The sequence below is a fragment of the Heptranchias perlo genome, chromosome 20, assembly GCF_035084215.1.
Source record: "Heptranchias perlo isolate sHepPer1 chromosome 20, sHepPer1.hap1, whole genome shotgun sequence".
NCBI lineage: Eukaryota > Metazoa > Chordata > Chondrichthyes > Hexanchiformes > Hexanchidae > Heptranchias > Heptranchias perlo.
This window is the reverse complement of record NC_090344.1, coordinates 34,999,857-35,027,177: the sequence shown is the minus strand read 5'-3', so window position 1 is coordinate 35,027,177 and position 27,321 is coordinate 34,999,857. Positions and strand designations below refer to the sequence as shown.

Sequence of the window (27,321 nt, the reverse complement as noted above, 5' to 3'; positions counted from 1 at the left end):
TGACAACTGATGGGCTCCATAGCAGAATCCAGTTTCAAAGATTCTAAGTCCTGATTCCACTCCCTGTCTTTCTGTTTAGCTTTCGTTGTCACCCCCTGTTTGGCTTGTTACACAGAGGTGGGGGAGCGAAAGGAAGATATTGTTCAGTCACTATGAGATAAATTTGAACACACACAAACACTTCAAAAACACACTCTAAACACACACATTCACATTAAGCACACGTACACAATCTCTTCAAGCACATGTACATTTTAAACATACACATATCAAGCACAAACACATTCCTGTTAAACACACACTTCAAACACACAGTCATGTTATGCTTGCATATGATAACATGCACAATCTCTTCAAACACACACGTACACATGTCAAACACATGCACACTCAAATACACACGTTAAACATTAAATGCACATTTTCATGTCAAACACACACATACCACAAACACATACATAATACTTCAAAATGACACAAACTTCAAACACACACACGAACATGTCAAACATACATACCTACTTCAACCAAATACACAGACATACATATATGCACACACATTCTTCACAAACACACATATACAAACATCAAGCACACAACAAGCATAGCTAAAAGATAATTTCCTCCAATTCACTCGTTTATTTAAATTTCACTAACTTTATTAAGTTATAAAGATGTAACTCAACGACAGACACAAGTGAACAAGAGATGGAGATTGGAAAAGCAGTGATATTTCTACCCGTTGCTCTACACATCAGGTGTCAGTAAACGTACAGATGCAACGGGCATTTGGTCAGTCGGTGGGCTTGTGGTGGGTTGTAAGAAGGCCTTAGGTTTCAATAACCATGACTATATTTTAGGAAAGGAGACTTTCGTTTAGACCAATTCAGAATCCCAAGCTTGACACATGCATTATATATATATATCTATATACTCGTCACATTAAACATCGTACTTCAGACATTGCTTTTCAGACATCGCACTTTGATGTTAATAAGCTGTTTTTAAAAAGAAGAAAGAAAGCCAGTCCTTTTTGTGCTGATTTTTTTAACTGGGGGAGAATTTAATAACAACCGCCAATCTACAGGGAGCTAATACCCTTCTAATTGACCTCAGCATGTGCCTAGGAATAATTAGCCTGTGATTGACCTCAAGATGTGCCAGGTTATTGCACTTAAAAAGGACACAATTGCACTTTTGCAGTGGAATAATATGTTGTGCATTATCTGGTGTACTGCTCCAATGAATTTATACACGAGCTGATCACCTATGGCATTGCTCACGAGTAGTGTGGGGTCTGGAGCACCGTTATGATGTTTAGCTATTAACCAGGCCCACCCCCTAAAGGGCACTGCTCAGGGACCTTCTGTGGGCAAGTGATCTAAAATAGACTCATCCTGAAATCAGTCAGCTGCTAATTGCTGTTAGCTGGGCTCCCCTTTGGGAAAAGGCTGGGTTGTCTCAAGGTCAGAAAAAAACAGTGAGCAATGACTGGCTTTCTTTCTCCCTTTTGTATTTCTGGTCGGCATGGAGCTTTTCTCTACATTCCAAGCGCAGGCGTTCATTTCTTTAAAAAAAACAGACGTGTTGGAAGAAATTTAAGAATAAGCTCATCAGCTGCAAGATATTTGCCCGTCTTTCGGATGAGAGGTTGAACCGAGGCCCCGTCTGCCCTCTCAGGTTGACGTAAAAGATCCCAATGCACTATTCGAAGAAGCGCATGGGAGTTCTGGCCAATATTTATCCCTCGACCAACATCACTGGAACAGATTATCTGGCCGTTATCACATTGCTGTGTGTGGGACCTTGCTGTGGGCAAGTTGGCTGCATCACAAAAGTAATTCATCGGCTGTGAAGCATTTTGGGGTGTCCTGAGGTCATGAAGTCTTTCTTTCTTTTGAAGTTGGCCAAAAATCTGTCCGAGCAAAGAATTAAGAGCATTATAGGGAGTAGAGCTACACCTGACTATTCCCGGGACAAATCCTACACTCTTCGCCTGTAGTGCAACTTTTCACCCAACTACTGCCATTTGACATACAAAAAAAGTCCCAGAGACAGTCAAAATGCATGTTTCAGAATGGAGCTGAGCACTTGCCCTGCCTAAAAATGAGACCTCACCAGATTCATTGCATTTTTCCAAGAGAGAAAAAAATGTCAAAATAGGAATACAATTTTATTGGGAATTAAAGACTATAAAACATAATTAGTTGAAGCATTTGAGACAGCTGGTTGGAAAGGAATATTGTCGCCATGATCATCAGTTCACTTAGAGCTGTCAGAGGCAAGAGACTTTTCCTGCTTCTCTTTCCCCCTCCCTACCCCACTGTACTATTCCTTAGCCAGAGGACACACCGGCAACCCACTCGCAGGCTTCGATGAATGTTGCAGGGCGACTGTCCCTCTTCGAGTTGTCCCAGAAGGAGTGGCCCGCAGGCCAAGTTTCCCCCTCCCACTTTCATTTCCCCCTCGTGATTCAGTCAGGGCCTGCATGGGCAAATTGCAGGGGCGAATGTCCAAGAATGTCCTACCACACCGAGTCTCCTCAGTTCACCTATGATTTAAGATTCGTTCGCCCCTAAAGGTTGGCCTTGCTCGACTTATTTGGCTCCCTTCTTCTCCAAGATTTTTAACAGTACGTTATCATATTCACTTTCTGTGGGGACGCTGTCTTTTTGGTGCAACTTCTCTCTGGATTTCTTTTTACTGACGCCCCGCTTTGCTGCCTTAGGCACCGCGTAGTCATCCATGTTTGGGTTGTATGGGTATTCATGCCCTCGCGGGTCACAATCCAAGCCCTGAAGCTTCCATGCGTGACCTTTGACCTCCTCCGGGTTGTCATAGACTGAAGGAGTAGCCACTCCTTCTGGTTCATCATAGATGTGGTCTTTTGGGAGGCAGCTGGACAAAGCTGCCTTTCGCCGAAAGGTGGATTCATCTATGGTGTCATAAAGAGGGTCTCCAGCTTCTTCATGATTCATAGGTAAAAATGTAGAAAATGTCATTTCTGGAATGTCATTGTCTTGTTGTTTGAGGGGGAGTAGGCCTAAAGAAGGAAGGCATAATGTTTTTGCTATAGCGTCAAAAGGGACCGCATAGTCAGACTCTGGCGCACACTGGTTCTCCTGTGATTTCTTCCCAGCTTGAGTTTTGGTCATTGCTTTTGTATTGCCACGAGAACTTTGTTTCACAATTACATCCTTTACCTCAGCATAAGTTGACTGGACATCCGGGAGTTGAGGAAGGTTTCCTTTGGCCCCTGCACTCTGTGGGTAGCTGTGATGGCTCTTGACTGGCAGCTTCCAGGGCATAGTAGAGGCCAACTTGGCATCGCAGGCTGACTCCAGTGACAAACACCTCAGGGAAGGGAGAGTGGCATTTGACATTTCACCTTTGACCTTGGTTGACTGTTGCCCTTCCTCGAGGTCACTTGGCACCGCCTCCTCTTCTGCCTCATGACCAGGGATTGGTAGAGGCCTCGAACTTAGAAGAGTTTCATTTTCCAAACCACTAGGCCACTGCTTGTCCTCCTCGTTGCTTTGCTTCTGCGTTTTGATAGCAGACTCAATGATTTGGAAAATCTCATTCCCTTGCCTGGTGTCAAACTCAAAGTTGCCTTCTCCAGATGCACATCTCCTCCCGGCCTCAAAGGAAAATGTCACCTAGAAACATAACAGACAGACAACATTTTACAATGCTGGACCATCATGGAGGACTCCCAGTTCAAGCAGGCACCAATGACCATTTTACCAGGACATTTCTGATTTGATTTCGATTTTCATAAATGTTTCATTGAAATGTCTTCCTAAAAAACCCATACATTTTTCAGTCAACGACACCTTTTTTCAATAAAACCTTGGAAATACACAGCAGTTCAGTCAGTATCTGTTTAGAGAAGAGATGGGTTAACATTTCAAGTGTAGACCCTTTGTTAGCAGGTTCCTTTTTACCTCTTTTTAATGCATAGGTATCGCTGCGAAGGAAGCTACTTCAATCCAAATACCTTTTTTTAAAATTATTTGTTTGTGGGATACAGGTGATGTTGGTGATACCGCATTTATTGCCCATCCCTTGTTGCCCTTAGAAGGTATTGGTGGGCCTTTTCCTTGAAGCAATTGTTTTGGCAACTGATTGGCCACTTCAGAGGGCGTTAAGAGTCAACCATGGAGTATGGACTGGAGTCACATGTAGGCCCTCAGACCACTTAAGGATAGCAGGTTTCCTTCCCTGAAGGAGATTAGTGAACCAGTTGGGTTTTTATGACAATCCGACAAGTTCCATGGTCATTTTTTCTGATGCTAGCCCGCACACTGTCAGATGTATTGATTTCTATTTCAGAACTTGCCACGGTGGAATTCGAACTCACAACCTATGGGTTGCTAGTCCAGTACCATGACCAGCGCACTCGCATGCCTTAGCAAGCATTTAAACCATTCTGATAAAACCCGCCGAGTTCAAGTGGGCACAGTTAATGAGGGGAAATAATCAGCAAAGTATTTTTAGGGGGAGTTTGAAAAGGGGAAAGGCACAGAACACAATCTCTCTTCCAGTGTCATCAAGTCCCAATGAAGGCTTGATGGCGTGTTTTGATGCAATTGATTTTCTTGCCTCGTGCAATAATTTATATGAAAAATAACGTTTTCCAACAACAACAACAACAACAACAACAACAACAACATGCATTTATATAGCACCTTTAACGTTGTAAAACATCCCAAGGCGCTTCACGGGAGCGAATATCCACCGAGCCACATAAGAACATATTAGGATGGGTGAGAGGTAGGTTTTACAGAGCGTCTTAAAGGAAAAGAGAGAGGCGGAGATTTAGGGAGGGAATTCCAGAGCTTAGCCGCCAATGGTGGAACGATGAAAATCGGGGAGCGTTGTAGGGATGGCAGAGGTTATAGAGGTAGGGAGGGGAGTAGTCACAGAGACGTGGCCACTTTATCCACAGGAAAGCCTGTCAATTTGGCTGAGTGATTCAATTGGAAAAAAAGTAACAACTGCTGAAAAATCTGGAATTGGAAAACAAAAAGCTTTGAGGCAATAAAGGACAGCTTGTAATCATAGCAGTTGATGGTTTAACTCTTTTGACAAAGTGCAACCCCCTTTATATATAGCTTCATTCGGCATGAGAAATATGAAGATATCCATGCCAGCCTAAAATATAGAGTAACGGTGTGCAATGTTACATAGATGCAATGGTGTCAGCTGTGGCTCGGTGGTAGAACTCTGACCTCCGCGTCAGAAGGTCGTGGATTCAAGTCCCACTCCAGAGACTTGAGCACATAATCCAGGCTGACACACCCAGTGCCAGTACTGAGGGAGCGCTCCAATGTCGGAGGAGCCGTCTTTCACATGAGACGTTAAACCGAGGCCCCGTCTGCCCTCTCAGGTGGACGTAAAAGATCCCACGGCACTATTTTGAAGACGACCAGGGAAGTTCTCCCTGGTGTCCTGGCCAATATTTATTCCTCAACCCAACACCCAACAACAGATTATCTGGTCATTTATCACGTTGCTGTTTGCGGGAGCTTGCTGTGCACAAATTGGCTGCCGATTTTCCTACATTTCAACAGTGACTGCACTGCAAAAAAGTACTTAATTGGCTGTAAAACGCTCTGGGACGTCCTGAAAGGCGATGTATAAATGCAAGTCTTTCCTTTTTTTAAACTCTAAACTTATGGGTGTTGATACAATCATAAACCATTAATGTTGAGGCACCCTGCAGACCTTCATTCCCACCCATTAACTTGAGGTTGACTGGTCTTTCCCGCTGCCAGCCCAATAATGGCTAAATTGACACTTATTGGCTGCAAAAAGCTTCTTTGACACACCAGCATAAGATGCACCACAATCAGGTTGCAAGTCCTGGATTTTTTTTTGCATTGAGAAACCCAGGGTGAAGAGCTAAAGTCCACAGTACAGTGCAGCACCAAGATTGCAAAGAATAAAAGAGAGGTGAGATAAACCAGCAAGCAGTGATCAGCTGACTCCAGGCTTGGGTTTTAAAAGCTTGGCAATTATAGTTGGAAGGAAGACTGAGTGAGGGGAGGAGGTCCACAGTTTTGAAGTCCTGGGTAAGAATGAGTTAAAGACAATGTAAGAAGCCGGAACTGTCTTGGGTGGGATATTTAGAGGATAGTTGGAATGAGAAAAGAAAAATTTAAAAAACACCAGTTATAGTAATATTGAAATACAGAGGGACCAGGAAGGTTGCAATGGAGAGGGAGGGGTTAGAGAGGGGAGAGAGGGGTGTGTGACAGAGGTGCTAGAAGAGCCACCTCAGGTATGGAAGCAATTTTACAAGTTTTGGACATAATGGGGCTTTATAGAGAGTTGAGGGTTGTTGGTGGGAGGGAGGGTGATAAAGTGTTCGGCCCAAAAGAAGCAATCAGCTTTAGGGGGCGACTTAAGTAACAGAGAAAATTGAGAATCTTCATTGGAGAGCAGAGAAGATAGTGAGGACTAAAATATTGGAAGATGAAGATCGGACATCACAGACAAGAGATGGTAGCCATTAGTTGAACTTGCAAAAAGCGTGAAGATGACATTTCTTTGAAGAAAGGAGATTTTCACTGCTGCATCAAAGGGCCTGGAGGAGCTGAAGATACCCCATCTTTCCTTAAAACCATACTTTACAAAAGGTATCTCCAAACTTTAGCTTTATGAAATGCATAGGTGCCTCAAGAGCTCCAGCTAAAAGCAACAGCACTATGAACACCCTTCCCAAACCTCCAGGCCCATAGAACTCGAACAGGAAAAACCAGCGAGTAAAAATACAAGTGCAAATAGAAACTGAGTTGTCCAGGCTTTTGAGGGCTAGGTTGCCCGGGCTTGGGGACACATGATGGCCTTGGGCAGCGTGACTGTCTGTGAGGATATTTAAATCAACGGAGGAACTAGAAATGCTGCTGGAATAACAGGATCTGACCATGTGTTGCCTTTGAATAGCACAATAAGAAGCAGGAACAGTATCTTGTGTCACAAGGCTGCACCCACCAGACTGCAATGATTGAAATGTCTCGCAAATGCATGAATATTTTAGAATAATTACTTTGTTTACATGATGTCAGAAGAGCACCTAGGTGTGAGTTTAAACCTGTAATTCAATCTGGAGCTCAGCTGACATTTATAAAACCCTCCAGCTTCTAATATAATTAAAACTCCTCAATTGAATTACAACCTCATAATTCAACTCATGAAATCGGTTATTCTGAAGAATTGTGTTCCCTGATGGATCAGCTGGTTAAGCTCTGATACTGTGTTATCAATACTGCAGAATGAATACAAGATCTAGTGCTGTATTATCAATACTGCAGAATGAATACAAGATCTAGTGCTGTATTATCAATACTGCAGAATGAATACAAGATCTAGTGCTGTGTTATCAATACTGCAGAATGAATACAAGATCTAGTGCTGTGTTATCAATACTGCAGAATGAATACAAGATCTAGTGCTGTATTATCAATACTGCAGAATGAATACAAGATCTAGTGCTGTGTTATCAATACTGCAGAATGAATACAAGATCTAGTGCCGTATTATCAATACTGCACAATGAATACAAGATCTAGTGCTGTATTATCAATACTGCAGAATGAATACAAGATCTAGTGCTGTATTATCAATATTGCAGAATGAATACAAGATCTAGTGCTGTATTATCAATACTGCAGAATGAATACAAGATCTAGTGCCGTATTATCAATACTGCAGAATGAATACAAGATCTAGTGCCGTATTATCAATACTGCAGAATGAATACAAGATCTAGTGCTGTATTATCAATACTGCAGAATGAATACAAGATCTAGTGCTGTATTATCAATACTGCAGAATGAATACAAGATCTAGTGCCGTATTATCAATACTGCAGAATGAATACGAGATCTAATGCTGTGTTATCAATACTGTAGAATGAATACAAGATCTAGTACTGTATTATCAATACTGCAGAATGAATACAAGATCTAGTGCTGTATTATCAATACTGCAGAATGAATACAAGATCTAGTGCTGTATTATCAATACTGCAGAATGAATACAAGATCTAGTGCTGTATTATCAATACCGCAGAATGAATACAAGATCTAGTGCTGTGTTATCAATACTGCAGAATGAATACAAGATCTAGTGCTGTATTATCAATACTGCAGAATGAATACAAGATCTAGTGCTGTATTATCAATACTGCAGAATGAATACAAGATCTAGTGCTGTATTATCAATACTGCAGAATGAATACAAGATCTAGTGCTGTGTTATCAATACTGCAGAATGAATACGAGATCTAATGCTGTATTATCAATACTGCAGAATGAATACAAGATCTAGTGCTGTGTTATCAATACTGCATGATGAATACAAGATCTAATGCTGTATTATCAATACTGCAGAATGAATACAAGATCTAGTGCTGTGTTATCAATACTGCAGAATGAATACGAGATCTAATGCTGTATTATCAATACTGCAGAATGAATACAAGATCTAGTGCTGTGTTATCAATACTGCAGAATGAATACGAGATCTAATGCTGTATTATCAATACTGCAGAATGAATACAAGATCTGGTACTGCGTTAATACTGCATAATGAATATAATATCTGGTACTGCGTTATCAATACTGCATTATGAATACAAGATCTGGTACTGTGTTATCAATACTGCATATTTAATACCAGATCTGGTACTATGCTATCAATACTGCATAATGAATACAAGATCTGGTACTGCATTATCAATACTGCATAATGAATACAAGATCTGGTACTGCGTTATCAATACTGCATAATTAATACTAGATCCAATACTGGACTGCACTGAATGAAAATGAAAAATCCAAGTGTTTACCTTGTCTCGCCCAAAGCGTCTCAAAAACTTGTATGGCCAGGTGTAGTGGACATCGCCACTTATATTTTCCCTCAGCTCCAAGCCATCTTTCTCCGCTTTGAGAAGGAATATTCCTCGCAGTCGACATCTCTCTGCAGCTTCCGTCTTCCTCACTGTGACCCTGAATCCATTCACTGAAACAACGAAAAATTAAATAATGAAAGATGTAGATCTGGAAGGAAAATGTGACAACATTTTGTTCACACTGCTGATGCTCCAGGTTGAAAGACTGATCATAGAATCATACAGCAAAGAAGGATGCCATTTGGCCCATTGTGTCTGTGCCGGCTCTTTGAAAGAGCTATCCAATTAGTCCCACTCCCCCTGCTCTTTCCCCATAGCCTTAAAATTTCTCCTTTTCAAATATATATCCAATTTCCTTTTGAAAGTTACTACTGAATCTGCTTCCTCCATCCTTTCAGGCAGTGCATTCCAGATCATAACAGCTCACTGCATAAAAAAATTTCTCCTCATTTCCCTCTTGGAATTTTTGCCAATTATCTTAAATTTGTATCCTCTGGTTACCGACCCTGGTGTAATGGAAACAGTTTCTCCCTATCTATTCTATCAAAACCCTTCAATTTTGAATATCTCTATTAAATCTCCCCCTAACCTTCTCTGCTCTCAGGAGAACAATCCCAACTTATCTAGTCTCTCCATAAAAACATAAGAAATAGGAGCAGGAGTAGGCCATATGGCCCCTCCAACCTGCTCTGCCATTCAATAAAGTCATGGCTGATCTTCGACCTCAACTTTCCCGCCCAATCTCCATATCCCTTAATTCTCTTAGTATCCAAATATCCATCGATCTCAGTCTTGAATATATTCAAAGACTCAGCATCCACAGCCCTCTGGGGTAGGGAATTCCAAAGATTCGCGACCCTCTGATTGAAGACATTTTTCCTCAAATCTAAATGGCCAACCCCCCATCTTGAGACTATGACCTCTAGTTCTAGACTCTCCAGCCAGAGAAACAGGCTCTCAGCATCTACCCTGTCAAGCCCTCTAAAGATTTTATATACTTCAATGGGATCACCTCTCTTTCTTCTAACTCCAGGGAATATAGGCCTATTCTACTCAATCTCTCCTCAAATTACACCCCTCTCATCCCAGGAATCAATCTAGTGAACCTTTGTTGCAACCCCTCTAAGGCAAATATATCCTTCCGTAGGTAAGGATACCAAAACTGTACACAATACTCTAGGTGTGGTCTCACCAGAGGCCTATATAATTGCAGCAAGACCTCCTCACTCTTATACTCCAACCCCCTTGCAACAAAGGCTAACATACTATTTGCCTTGATTATTGCTTGCTTTACCTCTACATAACTGAAATCCCTCACCCCTGGTACCATTCTAGTAAATCTCCTCTGCACCCTCTCCAAGGCCTTGACATCATTCCTGAAGTGTGGTGCCCTGAATTGGACACAGTACTGTAGCTGAGGCTTAACCAGTGATTTATAAAGGTTTACCATAACTTCCTTGCTTTTGTACTTTATGCATTTGATTTGCAGCAAAGTTATCTGTGGTATACTTCATCTTACAGAAGAATATGTTTGTAACTGCAGTACTGAGGGAGTCCTGCATTGCTGGACCTGCCGTCTTTTGGATGAGCTGCTAAACCAAAGCCCTGTTTCCCTGTTCTGCTGGTGAAGCCCCAGTGGCACTATTCAAAGACAGTGTCCTGGCCAATAAGTTTTCCCTCAGCCAATACCACTGAAAAAAGACTAATTGGCCATTCATCTCACTGCTCATTTGTGGGATCTTGTAGCACATAATCTGGGCTGGCACTCCAGTGCAGTACTGAAGGACTGCTGCACTGTAGGAGGTTCCGTCTTTCGGATGAGACATGACCTCGTCTGCCCTCTCAGGTGGGCGTAAAACATCCCGCGGCACTATTGGAAGAAGAGCAGGTGAGTTCTCCCTGGTGTCCTGGCCAATATTTAACCCTCAACCAACATCTAAAACAAACAATCTGATCGTTTATCTCATTGCTGTTTGTGGGAGCTTGCTGTGCGCAAATTGACTGCCGTGTTCCCTACATTATTGCAGTGAATACACTTCAAAAATACATGATTAGCTGTAAAGCGCTTTGGGACATCCCGAGATCATGAGCGGCACTATAGAAATGCAAGTTCTTTCTTTTTAAATTCATTGTACATGATATGTTTTTCAGTGATGTACGAGGAGATATACAAATTAATGTCTTTCTTTCATTAGAAGCCACTAATAAAGAGATCATTCATAACTTAAAACTTTTAATAGCAAAATTATTGTCGTGTAGCATCTTTTTCTTGCCGTTACACCAGGAGGAAAACCCTTAAAATAAAATCAGTTAAGATGAAATATCGCCAGTTAAAGACCAACTGAAATGACCAAAGGGGGACTTTCACGCCCCATGTAATAACTTTTCAACGCGTGTTTACAGCATGTTTGAAGTTCCACTGAGCAAAGTGCATGTTTAATGGTAAGTTCCTCCAGAGCAACAGGACACAGATGGGCGCAGAAGCCTAGGAGGGGTGTGGTTGAGGCAGCAGCAAATAATGGACAATGAGGACAACCCTGACAATGAAAATCGCATGTGAGAACGCTGGTCCCACACTCCCAGCAAGTGGCCAGGCTAGAAGGGAGTGTGAGTCAACAAAAATTCAGCTCTCACTGTCTCCGGCTCACGGTCCCTATGATCACACCTCCTACTGGGAGCTACGGGATTGCTGAATCTAAACTAAAGTATGGTGGCAGTGACTCCATAGTATTTGTGTTCTGTAGTATTTGTGTTCTGCGCTACTATGTATTATGGTACATTTCATCCTTCGCCTTGCATTGCTGATTGTTGGCATGTTATTTGTGTGTGGCTCACAGGAGCCCTACTGTTCTACTGTTGAACAATGAAACGCAACAATAGTACAAGTCACTCAGATGAGAAAATTAAAAAAATAGTGCGAACCACTTCAGCACTCTTTAAATGCACAAATTAGACACATTTTTCTCTGGGTGTGACAATACCGTACGCCTTGACTGTGACCCAGTGGTTTACTTGTAATTCTCTATTTTCCATTCAGAATCATCAGGTGTAATGTGCTGCAACCTCAACTCATTTCAGCTGTGAGCATTTATAAGTCTAAAGAGAAAAGTCAAGGCTGTAGACCAGAGTAGCGATTTGGGTTAAAAAAAAAAGCAGAGGGTGTCAGGAAGGGACAGAGAGTTTAACAAAGATAATAGGGCATTAGTGACTAAGGTCACATCAGGGAAAAATAGTAAAAGGTTAAAATTAAAGGTGCTATATCTGAATGCACGAAGCATTCGTAACAAGATAGGTGAATTAATGGCAGCAATAGAGATAAATGGGTTTGATCCAGTAGCCATTACTGAGCTGTGGTTTCAGGGTGACCAAGGTTGGGAACTAAATATTCCAGGGTACTTGACTTTTTAGAAAAGATAGGAAAAATGGAAAAGGGGGTGGGGGTTGTGGTGGAGGGGTAGCCCTGATAATAAAGGATGAGAATAAGAGAGAAATGAGAAAGGATCTGAGCTCAGTATGGAAGGAGCTAAGAAATAACAAGGGGCAGAAAACACTGGTGGGAGTAGTTTATAGGCCCCTAACTGTAGTTATAGTGTTGGACACAGTATAAATCAGGAAATTAGAGGAGCATGTAATGAGGGTAATGCAATAATCGTGGGGGACTTCAATCTTCATATAGACTGGGCAAACCAAATTGGCAAAAGAAGTTTGGAGGACAAGTTCACGGAATGCATCCAAGACAGTTTTCTACAATATGTCGAAGAACCAACTAGGGAACAGGCTATTTTAGATCTAGTGTTGTGTAATGAGACAGGGTTAATTAGTAATCTCACGGTAAAGGATCCTCTGGGGCAGAGTGATCATATTACGATGGAATTTCATATTGATTTTCAGAGTGATGTATTTAAGTCCAAAACTAACGTCTTAAATTTAAACAAAGCCAATTACGAGTTGGCTAAGGTAGATTGGGAAATTAGATTAAAAGCTATGACAGTAGATAAGCAATGGCAAACATTTAAAGAAATAATTCATAATTCTCAACGAATATACATTCCCTTGAAGAATAAAAACTCCACGGGAAAAGTGGTCCAACCGTGGCTAACTAGAGAAGTTAAGGATAGTATTAGATTAAAACAAGAGACTTACAATGTTGCCAAAAAGAGTAGTAAGCCTGAGGATTGGGAGGATTTTAGAAATCAGCAAAGGATAACCAAGAAATTGATAAAGAGAGAGAAAATTGAATATGAGAGTAAACTAGCAAGAAATATAAAAACAGATTGTAAGAGCTTCTCCAAGTATGTAAAAAGGAAGAGATTGGCGACAGTAAACATGTGTCCCACAGAGGCAGGAGAAATTATAATGGGGAATAAGGACATGGCAGAGATGTTAAACAAATATTTTGTATCTGTCTTCACAGTAGAAGACACAAAAAACATACTGGAAATAGTGGGGAACCAAGGGTCTAATGAGAGGGAGGAACTTAAAGTAAGAAAAAGTACTGGAGAAATTAATGGGACTAAAAGTGAACAAATCCCCTGGACCTGATGGCCTACATCCTAGAGTTTTAAAAGAGGTGGCTGCAGAGATAGTGGATGCATTGGTTTTGATCTTCCAGAATTCCCTAGATTCTAGAACGGTCCCAGTGGATTGGAAGGTGGCAAATGTAACTCCGCTATTCAAGAAAGGAGGAAGAGAGAAAACAGGGAACTACAGGCCAATTAACCTGATATCAGTAGTAGGGAAAATGCTGGAATCTATTATTAGGGACATGGTGACAGGGCACTTAGAAAATAATAATACGATTAGGCAGATTCAACATGCTTTTATGAAAGGGAAATCATGTTTGACAAATCTAGAGTTTATTGAGGATGTAACTAGCAGGGTAGATAAAAGGAACCAATGGGTGTAGTATATTTGGATTTTCAAAAGGCATTCGATAAGATGCCACACAAGAGGTTGTTATACAAGATTGGGGCTCATAGGATTGGGGGTAATATATTAGATGAACTGAGGATTGGTTGACAGACTGAAAACAGAGAGTAGGAATAAACAGGTCATTCTCGGGTTGGCAGGCTGTAACTAGTGGGGTGCCGCAAGGATCAGTGCTTGGGCCTCAGCTATTTACAATACATATTAATGACTTAGATGAAGGGACCGAGTGTATTGTATCCGAGTTTGCTGATGACACAAACCTACGTGGGAAAGCCTACAGCACAAAACTGTGTTTCAGTTTTAGCAGTAATTACAAACCTCACCGCAGGATGACTGATATGGGAAATGGGGCTGAAACGTGTTGTTGGGCAGAGTAAAAGGATTCTCGCTGTGCTCTACCTGATCTGGCAGTGCTTGATGCTGACACCGGAAGGAGCGGGGAGTAAATTCTCCTCTTCGCAGTGGAGTGCCAATGGGCGGGAATTTCACCCGTCCCACCATATCCGCCCCCAGCACTGACCCATTGTCTCACTGTCCCATTACATAGGCACAGCCGCACCCCACCCCCACCCCCGGCAATATTCCTGCTGTCAAAAAGGAGGCCGCCAGTGCAAAGGGTAAAATCCCGGCACTCCTTTGGCATCTGAAGATCCGGCGAGGGTCCGTAAATTGGGACAAGAGGGCACCGAAGATTACAGGAAATGAAGGCCTCAGTCAAGAATGGGATTTTCAGCCGGTAAGTCTCTGGCGCCAACTGGGGGGAGAAGAGGTCACTTCGACACCCTCTCTCACCATGGGGGCATCTCAGGGTGTCACCTCCACTTCTTGGGGCCCACTGCCACCTTCCCCATTCCCCCCCCGCTCCCCACTCCCCCCGGGTCTGAAATGGGAAGACTCCCACCATCCAGCACTGACATCCCTCACCTTGATGAGCGCAAAGGAAACATTTGGTTGTTTTATCACCCTTTGTTTTTAGCCGACATTCCAGGGATAATTTTAACCTAACTCGCCCGTTGGGACACTCATGCGATGGGATCAGCTGCCTGATTTTACACCCCGCCCGATTTTACACACCATTGACTTTCACCACCGAGCATGGAGATTTTTGTGACTGAGTTTTAATCAGGGACCCACTTTTACATGGCTGTTAATTTCTGATGTTGTCTGAGTTCTTATCCTTCTGACATCAGCGGCATATTCAAATTTCAAATAACTGGCTCACTGTTCATTGTAAATCACTCAAGTACTCATTAGAAATTTGCCTAGTGATATGTTACATGAGTCACGGAGACAGGAAAGAGTTTTCACGGCAATTAGCTGCAGTAGTTTTTGCCTCTGCCCCCGCCCCCCCCCATCTTCCTAGCAATTTTGAGGCGGCACAAGGTTTTACTGTCTAGTTGGGAGGATGAGCATCGCTGGGTCTGAAGATCTTTATTTCACTTTTCTTTCCATATGTTCACAACATGGTGTCACAGGCTATAGTGATCTTTCTGATACATGGCTCTCTGTGGGATGCGATGCCTGAATTATTCGGCCCCGCTTGCAGTGACTGTTGTCAGTTCCATTTCATAAGCATGGTTACGTAGAATTATAGGTTGAATGACAAGATAAAATCTAGCTCTTTGGACGTGATGGGGTGGGGGGGGGTTTATCTGCTCTCAGGATGTGGGTGATGTTAGCAAGGCCGCGTTTATTGTCCAACCTTATTGCATAGAAACATAGAAAACAGGAGCAAGAGTAGGCCAATCGGCCCTTCGGGCCTGCTCCGCCATTCAAAATGATCGTGGCTGATCGTCTAACTCAGTACCCTGTTCCCGCTTTTCCCCCTTATCCCTTTAGCATTGTTGCCCTGTGATGAATCTAAGTGATTGATTTTACAACTGAGCGATTTCAGGGAGCATTAAGAGTCAACCACATAGTGTGGGACTGGAGTCACTTGTAGGCCCGGACCGGGTAGGGGCGGCAATTTCCCAACCCCGAAGGATAGTAGTGAACCAGTTGGGATTTTACAACCATCTGGCAGCTTTCATGGTCATTTTATGCCAATGCCGTAACCGCTACACTGCCCCTGGGGTCAGTGAAGGCACCTAGGAACTGGCAGGTGTTATTACTGCCTCCGCCAAGCAGGCCTCTCATCGCTCTGTCTGCCCCAATTTAAACTTTCAGTCCCACTGAAGCTGGGGTGTCCAAACTGGTGCCCGAGGGTCCGCGTTGCCATTGGCAACCTGGCCCTTGAAGACCAGCTATCTTATTCTACTACCCCTTATGTTTCTTACTGGCTGGGTGGACCCGTTTCAATCGTGCGGGGCCTGGAGCTTTGGAAAGGGCTGTTCTTAGCGCTGCTCCCTCATTGGTGGATAAATCCTCAATCAGAACCCCGTGATCTGTTGCTATCGGTGACTTGAGGTATCGGCACATTAATGGGGGGGGGTTAATTGAAACTTGAGTGGCCCCTCCAGGTTCCATGATACGCATCGGGCCAGAGAGCTTGGACACCCTTACCTTGCAGCATGACTTGTGTGGATTGGAATGGAAGATGAATCCTCCCCCTACTGAATGTGAAGCATGCCACCGCTAGACGAGACCTACATCACCGCTGGCCGTTTGACCAGCATGTGCCATGTCTAGGTGCAGTTCAGACCTCCCTCGCTGTCACTCTGCCTTCCATATGGGGGCAGGTGAAGTGTTAGGAAGACTGCTGTGGGGGCAGCTCTGTTCCCATGTAAACTGCAGAGCAGCCATGTTTTGTTTTTATTCGTTCATGGGATGTGGGCGTCGCTGGTGAGGCCGGCATTTATTGCCCATCCCTAATTGCCCTGGAGAAGGTGAAGGTGGTGGTATCTCCATATCCTATTCACAATCCAAAAAAGAAAGACTTGCATTTATATAGCACCTTCACGACCTCAGGATGTCCCAAAGCGTTTTACAGCCAATTAAGTACTTTTGAGGTGTAGGAAACGCGGCAGCTAATTTTGCACATAGCAAGGTCCCATAATCAGCAATGTGATAATGACCAGATAAACCGTTTTAGTGATGTTGGTTGAGGAACAAATATTGGCCAGGACACCAGGGAGAACTCCCCTGCTTTTCTTCGCAATAGTGCCATGGGAGCTTTTACATCCATCTGAGAGGGCAGACAGGGCTTCGTTTGGGTAACTTTCACCACAGCCAGACATTTTGCTGAATTTCATCCGCAGAGAGGAGTTATCGGACCTAGGCCTCGTTTGTAAAACACCTACACGGTGGGGTATCATAGCCAGGCTGGTCAGGCTTTCTCCCTAATTATAAATAAAACTATGCCACTTTTCTCATGAGATTTGTGCTGGTTAAAAAGTTGCAATTGCTTTCGCACAGACCAGAACAAATAATTTTCCAAGCTGCCTTATCTTGCCGTGAGCTCTGCGTTGCAGTGTCTTATTGTGTTGTCGATACAATCTTGGGTGCTTCCTTTTGTGAAAAAAAAAGAACACAATATCCTTCCTGTGTTCTCAAGGTTCAAGCCAAGCACATCAAATGCAGAGAATAGAGAGAAGCACTTTTGTCTGAGGTTTGCGATTACACCAGCGTGTCGGTGCCCGAAATACAAAGGACAAACAACAAAGAGCAGAACAATACCTGCCTCACACAAGATACTGTCTGCTTGTACAGAATGGACTGACATTTGCTTCTCATCAGCCGTGGCTCAGTGGGTAGCACTTCTTGCCTCTGAGTCAGAAGGTTGAGTTCAAGTCCCACTCCAGAGACTTGAGCACATAATCCAGGCTGACACTCCCAGTGCAGTGCTGAGGGAGTGCTGCACTGTCAGAGGTGCTGAATTTCCGATGAGACGTTAAACCGAGGCCCCATCTGCCCTCTCAGGTGGACGTAAATGATCCCTTTCAGGACGTCCCAAAATGCTTCACAGCCAATGAAGTGCTTTTGAAGTGTAGTCACTGTTGTAATGTAGGAAACACGGCAGCCAATTTGCGCACAGCAAGGTCCCACAAACAGCAGTGAAATAATGACCATATCATCTGTTTTAGTGATGTTGGTTGAGGGATAAATATTGGCCAGGTCACCGGAAAGAACTCCCCTGCTCTTCTTCGAAATTGTGCTGTGGGATCATTTACGTCCACCCGAGAGGGCAGTTGGGGGACTCGGTGTAATCTCTCATCTGAAAGAAAATGCAGCACTCCCTCAATACTGCACTGGGAGCGTTGGCCTAGATTCTGTGCTCAAGTCTCTGAAGTGAGACTTGACGCCACAACCTGCTGACTCAGAGGCGAGACTACTACCCACTGAGCCATGGCTGACACCTAAATATATGATTCAGGAAGGCACATTCTGGCTGATTTAAGTGTGGCCACGTTGTACAAATGCAGGTCGTGCCATTCCATGCTGCAGAAGGTTAATTATTGCAGGTTGAGTGACAGCATTTGCATCTTTTAGAATATAAAGCAGCCTGCCTCTCTCCCAGCATCTGTACCAAATATTTCCTGTAAACAACGTCTGACTGGTGACTCCTACACAACTGGAACATCTTTCCTTGAACTGACTAAAATTAAACACATCCCTTGAAGTGACTAAAATTAAACTGTCTTATCTGATTTGGAGGGATGCTGAGGCAGTTTTCAGAAAGATTAATCCAAACTGCTTTCAGCCCATTTTTTGCAATCCTAGTGTGCCAAACTGAGAATGTGAGAGAGCTCGCTGATAGTACACAGCGAGCCGGCCAGCACCGGAGAGAGACAAAACCCTGGTCAAAGTTTTGGATGGAGACCCTCCATCGAGACTGACAGTCAATCCTTTCATCGGACTAGCCAAACCACCGTGAGGTACGCTAGTGTACATCAGGGTTCAGCCTTGTAGTGGCTACGGTGCTGGACTGGCAACCCAGAGGTCATGAGTTCAAGTCCCACTGTGGCAAAGTAGGAAACTGAATGTAATAAATCTGGTAATTTTGCCAGTTAAAGAAATGGGCATGAAAGCTACCAGATTGTCAAAGCAACCCAACTGGTTCACTACTGGCCTTGAGAGATGGTCTGGCCTGGGCTGGCCTATACTAGCCACAGTAGCTGGTTGACTTCTAGAAAGAACTTGCATTTATATCACGACCTTAGGATGTTCCAAAGCACTTTACAGCCAATTAAGTGCTTTTGAAGTGTAGTCACTGTTGTAATGTAGGGAAACGCGGCAGACAATTTGCGCACAGCAAGCTCCCACAAACAGCAACGTGATAATGACCAGATAATCTGTTTTAGTGATGTTAGTTGTGTGATAAATATTGGCCAGGACACCGGGGAGAACTCCCCTGCTCTTCTTCAGATAGTGGCATGGGATCTTATATGTCCACCTGAGAGGGCAAACGGGGCATTGGTTTAACATCTCATCTGAAAGACGGCACCTCCAACAGTACACTCTCTCAGTCCTGGCACCGGGAGTGTCAGCCTAGATTATGTGCTCAAGTCTCTGGAGTGAACCCGTGACCTTCCAACTCAGAGGTGAGAGTGCTACCTACCGGGCCAAGGCTGACATGATAATGCCAACCGAAGTTGCAAAAATAATTGCTCACGGTCCTGTCACCACTTTCTCAGGGCAACGAGTGATGAGCACCCACTATTAAAAAAAAAATGGCCAGCATTTTCCATCTTTATCTTGTTTGCCTTTTATGAATGCTAGCCCCAAACTACAGATATACTAATAGAGCAAAAATACATCCATTTAGAACAAGAAATAATACCAGCCACAGAGAGGATGCTAACTCTATAACCAAATGAAACTTTTATCCTGTGACTTGTGGTTGGTTTCTATGCACTGGCCGACAAGTCCTTGGGGTCAGCGCAGTCCTGCTCCGCTCAGAATGTTAAAGCTACCATGCACCTCAGTGAGCCACGAAGCAGGAAACACAGAAAGTCTAGCTCGCCAAGCCGTTTCCATGACGTTAGTGGCTCTTGCCTCTATGCAAAAAAAAACTTGCTTATCTCCAAACCTGGTTTGCAGGTTAACCTCGGCAGTGCTGACTCGAATTCTCTGCAGCTGGCAGGCCCCAGTGAATGCTCCCAGCTCCCCCACCTCTCCCCCTGTCACCCCGCCCCATCGCCCCCTCACGTGGCGGTCACTTCTGCACGGATGGAAGGCCAAAGTAATGAATCTGCACACCAAGGCTTGAGGAGGGGGTCTTTTCCCCAAGATGTTTCTGGACACCAGATACCCATGTTTAGCAGGTAATTTGTGCACAGTAAGCTCCCAACAGCAGCAATGAGATGATGACCAGACCATCTGTTTTTTTAGTGATATTGGTTGTGGGATTAATATTGGCCAGGACACCGGGGAGAACTCTCCTGCTCTTCTTTGAATAGTGCCATGGGATCATTTACATTCACCTGAGAGAGCAGACAGGGACCTTGGTTTAACGTCTCATCCGAAAGTTGGCACCTCTGACAGTGCAGCACTCCTTCAGTACTGGCACTGGGAGTATCAGTGGCACTATGTAAATACAAGCCCTGTCTCAGAGTCAACCGCAGGCTGGAGTCACGTGTGGGCCAGACCAGGTCAGAGCGACAGGTTCCTTTCCCCCCCCCACCGGTCCGTGATGAACTGGTCTGGTTGCTAAATTGGCTGCTAAAACCGACTCCCTTATCCTGGGCAGAATCGGAAACGTGAAAATGCTTTCCAACTCAGCAAGCTTATTTTGGTGCATGCGTTTTCAGAAACCAAAGCAGGTAAATGGAGTTGAGGTACAGATCAGCTATGAGCTGATTGAATGGCAGAGCAGGCTCGAGGGGCCGAATGGCCTATTCCTGTTCCTATGTAGCAACAGTCACGTTCCCATTACAAATGACTGCTGCATTTTCTCACCTGCCAGTACCTCGGATTGTGTGTGAAGCGCTTTTTTGGGAACGCTTTTGAGAAGGACAGTAAAAGGCAGTGTATATATGCAAGCTCTTTCCTTAAACGTGAGCCCAGAGGTGTTCCATGAGATGAGCGCTGTTGGTCGCAGTTTGCATTATCTGTCGATTGGGAGTTAAATGAGTACGTGTGACGGTTACAGTCGAGGTGAGGAAGTATATTGATTGGCTATATCCCCCCTCCCCCCCCCCCGAATCACATCCCTCTCTATCTAAATAACGCGGGCTAAACTCCTGCACGAGGGCTCGGTGAGGGCCTGAGCATGCGAGGCGGGTTGTGGGACATTCAAGTTGATAAGGTGACCCAGAAGAGACCAGCTTCTACCAGGCACTGGTGTTCTGCAGGACAAGGAAACAGCTGAAATTCCGAAGAAAGAAAAGAAAGAACTTGCGTTTATATATAGCCTTTCATGACCACAGCACGTCCCAAAGCGCTTTACAGCCAACAAAGTACTTTTGAAGTGTAGTCACTGTTGTAATGTAGGAAAGTCGTAGGTTCAAGCCTCCATTCCAGAGACTTGAAGGAGACAGCACAGATCAATTCCACAGGACACTGGGTGGAAGGAGGGCTCCCACTTATTTATTTGTAAATTGTCTAGCCTCCCCTTCCCCCCTGTCCCCCCCCTATTCCCCCCCTAACATTTAAGAGTCTTTCTCACCACCAGCCTCTGAAATTCCCTCCTCAGAAAACATGAAGATTAAAGAAGATTAAGGGGTGATTTAATTGAGATGATTAAGATGATCAAAGGTGTTGATAGGGTAGATAAAGATCAACTATTTCCTGTGGGGAGGGAGTCCAGAAGAAGGAGACATAATCTTAAAATTAGGCCGTCCAGGGGTGATGTCAGGAAGCACTTCTTCACACAAAGGGGAGTGGAAATCTGGAACTCTCTCCCCCAAAAAGCTGTTGAGGCCGGGGGTCAATTGAAAATTTCAAGACTGAGATTGATAGATTTGTTTTTTAGGCCAAGGGTATTAAGGGTTACAGAACCAAGGCGGATAAATGGAGTTAAGATACAGATCAGCCACGATGTAATTGAATGGCAGAACAAGCTCAAGGGGCTGAATGGCCTCCTCCTGTTCCTATGGTCCTAAATCTCTGGAGTGGGACTTGAACCCATGACCTTCTAACTCAAAAAGGTGAGAGTGCTACCCACTGAGCCAAAGCTAACACTTACTTGGCAGAAACGAAGGTCTCCCTTGGTATTCCTGCAGGTTCTGGAGATACGGTGGGACACCGGCGGATCCCCCCCCGCCCCCCCCCCCGCCTCCAAGGAACGTCACAGCCGTTAGCTTGTACCGGGTACGGTTCCACGGCGACTGGAAAGCCCCCGCGGTACCTCGGCCAAAGTGAACGTCCTTCGTGGTTGAGCTGCAAGAGCAAATTCCGACGCGTCGCTCCTGAAGGGCACCGGGAGTGCGTGCCGCGAAATTCCCTGCCCGTTCACTCTGAAGGATGGAAGATGGCGGGCCGGTTGCACATCAGGAGCCAGGCCGTCGGAATTTGTGACCAAGCGTTGGAAGACCAAGGTCCCGCTACCGGTCTGAACGTTGTTTTTTTTTTCCCCCCCCCCCCCCCCCGCTTCAGCCATTTGCCCGAGCTGACTCGACGTTTTCTGAGGAAACCTGTTGCCGACAAACAACAGCCGCCTGCATGATCAGCAAAAGCTCGGCATTCGTTTCTCGAATCGGCGGAGATTTCCCATAAAACGCACGAGAAGGTTTCATACATCCCACACTCTGCCGCTCGTACGCCCTGCACTGTCACTCTTTCCATGTAGGAAACGCTGTACATGAAGACGTGAAAGCTGTCTCTAGGTTGTCAAACAGAGAACAAAAACCGATGCCTATCTCGTTTCTATTCATCTCTGAACATGCTCTCTCTCGAGATGGAGTGAAAATATGCTTTTTTGTTCTTGCAAAACCCCTAGTAGGGTATCTGTGGACAAACAAGCAGGAGAGGCCCGCCAACTCTGGCAGGGGGAGGGCGCGACTCAAAAGATGGCCACCCTACTGTCCTTCATTTGCACTTTTTTTTTATTCGTTCGTGGGATGTGGGCGTCGCTGGCAAGGCCGGCATTTATTGCCCATCCCTAATTGCCCTTGAGAAGGTGGTGGTGAGCCGCCTTCTTGAACCGCTGCAGTCCGTGTGGTGAAGGTTCTCCCACAGTGCTGTTAGGAAGGGAGTTTCAGGATTTTGACCCAGCGACGACGAAGGAACGGCCGATATATTTCCAAGTCGGGATGGTGTGTGACTTGGAGGGGAACGTGCAGGCGGTGTTGTTCCCATGTGCCTGCTGCTCTTGTCCTTCTAGGTGGTAGAGGTCGCGGGTTTGGGAGGTGCCGTCGAAGAAGCCTTGGCGAGTTGCTGCAGTGCATCCTGTGGATGGTACACACTGCAGCCACTGTGCGCCGGTGGTGAAGGGAGTGAATGTTTAGGGTGGTGGATGGGGTGCCCACCATTGTTTTGAGTCTCACTGCTTCTCTGCTCTCTGTGCTTGGGGTTTGCCTTGTGAGGGGGTGGGTATTGATAGTCTTCCGGTGGGTTTTCTGTGAGGGGGGAGGAAGGGAAGACTGGCAACAGAGTGTGTAGTTTAATTCATTATCGGGATGTGGGCATCGCTAGCCAGGCTGGCATTTATTGCCCATCTCAACTTGCCCTGAGAAGGTGGTGGTGGGCCTTCTCCTTGTGCCGATAGTGGTTGGATACAACCGAGTAGCTTGCTGGGACACGACACAGGCCAGTTAAGAATCAACCATGTTGGTGTGGGACGGGGAGTCACATATAGGCCTAGACCCGGCAAGGACAGCAGGTTTCCTTCCCCAACGGGCATCAGTGAATCCGTTTTTACGACAATCCGACAGCTTCACGGTCACTTATACCGATACCAGCTTTTTATTTTCTAGATTTTTTTTTAAAACCGGAAATCAAATTCCCAAAGTGCCATGGTGGGATTTGAACTCACGTTCCCTGGATTATTAGTCCAGACCTCGGAATTACTAGTCCAGTAACATAACTGTTACACTACCGTACCCTGGTGGGTGAGGGTGTGGAGTTAACCCTGTTCACACACACCCTTCCCAAATTATCCAGGAGATTAAATTGACAGTGGAAGGGAGAATACAGTTGGGCCACGAACAAGCATTTTGCACATCAGGCATCTCAGCGTCACAATGATACAACTTCAAGGCAAAGCGTCAGGCATTCTTCGAGGCCTAACAGAAGAGAATGGGCTCTGCACTCTGTGTAAAGAGAAAGAGAGGAGCATTTTTAACCTGTGCTTCTATGCGGAAGGGGCAATGAGTATTGCACTTCTGGGAAGCCAATCTTTCATCACTGGTTCATATTTTATCAACTCGGGCCAAACAATTCAGATTTAAAATGGCGTATGCACCAGAGCAGCACGTAACGATGGCGCTGGCACCTAACATTTTCATTTAGGCGAATGTAATTTTAAGAAGAAACACAATTTCCACTCCACTATGAGTCAGTTCTTCTATAACTCTGTGGGACCTGCGCCCGAGTCATGTGACGGTCGTGGGAGCATCTTGCTCACTGACAATTAAAGTCACCACTTAACAGAAAGTGAATAAAAATAAACTTGAAAGGACTTGAATTTATACAGCGCCTTTCACGACCTCAGGACGTCACAAAGCGCTTTACAGCCAATGAAGTACTTTTTGAAGTGTAGTCACTGTTGTAATGTAGGAAACGCGGCAGCCGGTTTGCGCACAGCAAGATCCCACAAACAGCAATGTGATAATGACCAGATCATCTGTTTTAGTGATGTTGGTTGAGGTATAAATATTGGCCAGGACACCGAGGGAGAAATCCCCTGCTCTTCTTCAAAATAGTGCCCATGGAATCATTTACGTCCACCTTAGAGGGCCTCGGTTTAACGTCTCATCCGAAAGACGGCGCCTCCGACAGTGCAGCGTTCCCTCAGTTCAGAACTGGGAGTGTCAGACTGGATTCTGTGCTCAAGTCTCTGGAGTGGAACTGAAACCCCCCGACCTTCTGACTCAGAGTCAAGAGTGCTGCCCACTGAGCCCCACCTCAGTATCATGGTTCATTATTCCTCTCCATAGCCCCAGGGCGATGAAGCAAAATGCAACTGTCCTACTGTCACTTGGACTGAGGTCAATTAGCTCAACGTAGGAGGAGGAAACCTTTAAATTCAGTTTGAATCTTGACTGCAGGGAACGGGGACATAGGTGCAAACCGGGAAAAGCCTTGGTTCCTCCACCCTTAATACCCTCGCCTAACAAAAATCTATCAATCTCAGTTATGAAATTTTCAATTGACCCCCAGCCTCACCAGCGTTTTTGGAGGGAGAGAGTTCCAGATTTCCACTCCCCTTTGTGTGAAGAAGTGCTTCCTGACATCACCCCTGAACGGCCTAGCTCTAATTTTAAGGTTATGCCCTTATGGTTACATGCTGTCTATCCTTTCCTTGTGGCTCTTCTGTTCAAAAGTTGACCACAAGCCAAAAGCACCTTCAACTGACGAGGCTCAAAACTATGACTTACTATTAAGAACAAAGATGCTTTGTTTCCGGCGTTACTCAACCACTTTTTTTTTTTTTAAATTTAGCCCGATTTCTTTTAAAGTCACCTTTTCTCCTTTCAGGTTCTCTCCTTGCTACGGAGGTAAGCAGTGGTCACCCCACGTGGTTCCTCGATTAGCCACGAGGGCTTGTACGAGAGCGGTCGATTTTACCTCCTTCCCTGTTCGGGAGCACCTGCTCTCTGCTCGAGGCCCTCTGCTCCCACTCCCGCCACCGACATCACCGCTGAAATCAACAGCTTGTGGGTTTGGCGATGTGTGAACTTCAACTCGTATCTTTCCACTGCCCAACCAATATAGCTCATTGCAATAGCACCAAACTGCCCCGGCGCAGAGTTCGAAATCTCTTACTGAAACACTGGGTTCGATTTTAACTTCGGTGTGAACGGGGCAGTAGCAGCCCCAAGATGGCCGCCGCCGCCTTGGCAGGGGCCTACCTCCGGGGCAGCCAAAGTGCCCGCCTCGTTCAGGCCGTCGGCCCTTTAAATATGCAAATCGGGGCCCCCCCACTCCACGAGGGGCACGCTCTACCGGGTTTTAGCTGGTGGTCCAGCCGAACAGGAGCCAGAAGGCAAGTTCTTATTTAATTCTGTGGGGCCAGGAGGAGCAGGAGTGCTTCCTCCCGCTCCCACAAAAATAACCTGGGCCGCTGCCCCTCCCGCGAACAGACCAGCACCCCCCCCCACCCCCCCGCCCCCCCACTCACGTTTACAGTTTAACAAACCAGGCCAGACTCCTGGCCGCCCAATGTTGCGCCAGCCTGCCCTGGGCACCTGTTTTCCACCCGCAGCCCACCGGCGGCATGGAAAACCGGGCCTGGCCCCTCTCAGTAGTCAAAATCTAGCCCAGTACTTTTAACTTCTCTCAAGCTCCTCGTCAGTTCAAATTTACCGATGGAGCGCATTTCCCTGGGGCGGGGGGGGGGTGGTAACACATCACACAATGGGTGCCGATGAGGCAGGTCGTTCATCCCATTCCCACCCACTCTATTCAGAAAGAACCTCTCCTCACAACTGCTTCTTAAACGACTCCACGGATTTTGCCTGCACCATTCCATGCACTGAACACTTTCCTACATTGCAACAGTTACTGCACTTCAAAAAGTATCTCATTGGCGGTGAAGCGCTTTGAGACATACTGGGGGTCGTAAAAGGCGCTACATAAATGTGAGTCTTTCTTTCTCTTTGTTCTTTCATTCTGACGCGGTTCCTAAATTTGTCTGTTTTGCTAGTTTGGGGCTGTACCCCCCCATGTCTCACGGTCACGGTTTCATTGGGAGTGAATGAGCGACTGTATCTTCAGGCCGCCAATGGTGCGGTGAAGAAAGGGGGAGATAAACAAAGGGCCAGAATCAGAGGGACGGGGAATTACTGGAGGAGGTTAGAGATGGAGAAAGAACAGTTCAGTTTATTGTCTCTTCTAAAGGAAACTTTATACAAGTGCTATGATTGATTGACTTTTCCTTCTTTATACAAGACTTTCAGTGTAAAAATCAAGATGCTGCCTCTCATCAGAACAACAGTCCATGATGCTTTCTTTTAAGAGGTTAAAGAAAAAGTAGAAATAAAACCAGTGAGGTGAAACTTTCCTTCCTGGCTACAACCTGCGGCCACATTGTTCTAAACTAAATGCTAAGGCCAAAGGCGTCCAAACTATAGCCCGTGGGCCACATGAGGTCTAGCAATCCAGCCCACTGCAGAGACTTGAGCACATGATCTATCTAGACTGACACGTCCAGTGAAGTACTGAGGGAGTGCAGCATCGTCAGAAGTACCGTCTTTCAGATGAGTTGTTAAACCGAGGCTCCGTATGCCCTCTCGGGTAAACATAAAAGATCCCATGATGCTATTTCAAAGAAGAGCAAGGAAGTTCTCCCCATTGTCCTGGCTGCTATTTATCCCTCAACCAACACCACTAAAACAGATGATTTGGTGATTATCACATTGCTGTTTGAGAGAGCTTGCTGTATGCAAATTGGCTGCTGTGTTTCCTATATTACAATAGTGACTACACTTCAA

At 45.1% G+C, this 27,321-nt stretch overlaps 1 protein-coding gene across 1 annotated transcript in view; it reads right to left on the bottom strand.

Annotated features, from left to right (window-relative positions):
• Positions 1 to 637: 637 nt before the first annotated feature.
• Positions 638 to 27,321, bottom strand: part of LOC137335695 (docking protein 2-like) — a 46,101-nt gene continuing 19,417 nt past the window's right edge. The window contains exons 4-5 of the mRNA XM_068000996.1: positions 8,858 to 9,030; positions 638 to 3,659 (exon numbers count right to left, since the gene is read on the bottom strand). Coding sequence (XP_067857097.1) covers positions 2,598 to 3,659; positions 8,858 to 9,030 — 1,235 coding nt within the window. The 3' untranslated portion in view covers positions 638 to 2,597. The remainder of the gene's footprint in view (positions 3,660 to 8,857; positions 9,031 to 27,321) is intronic.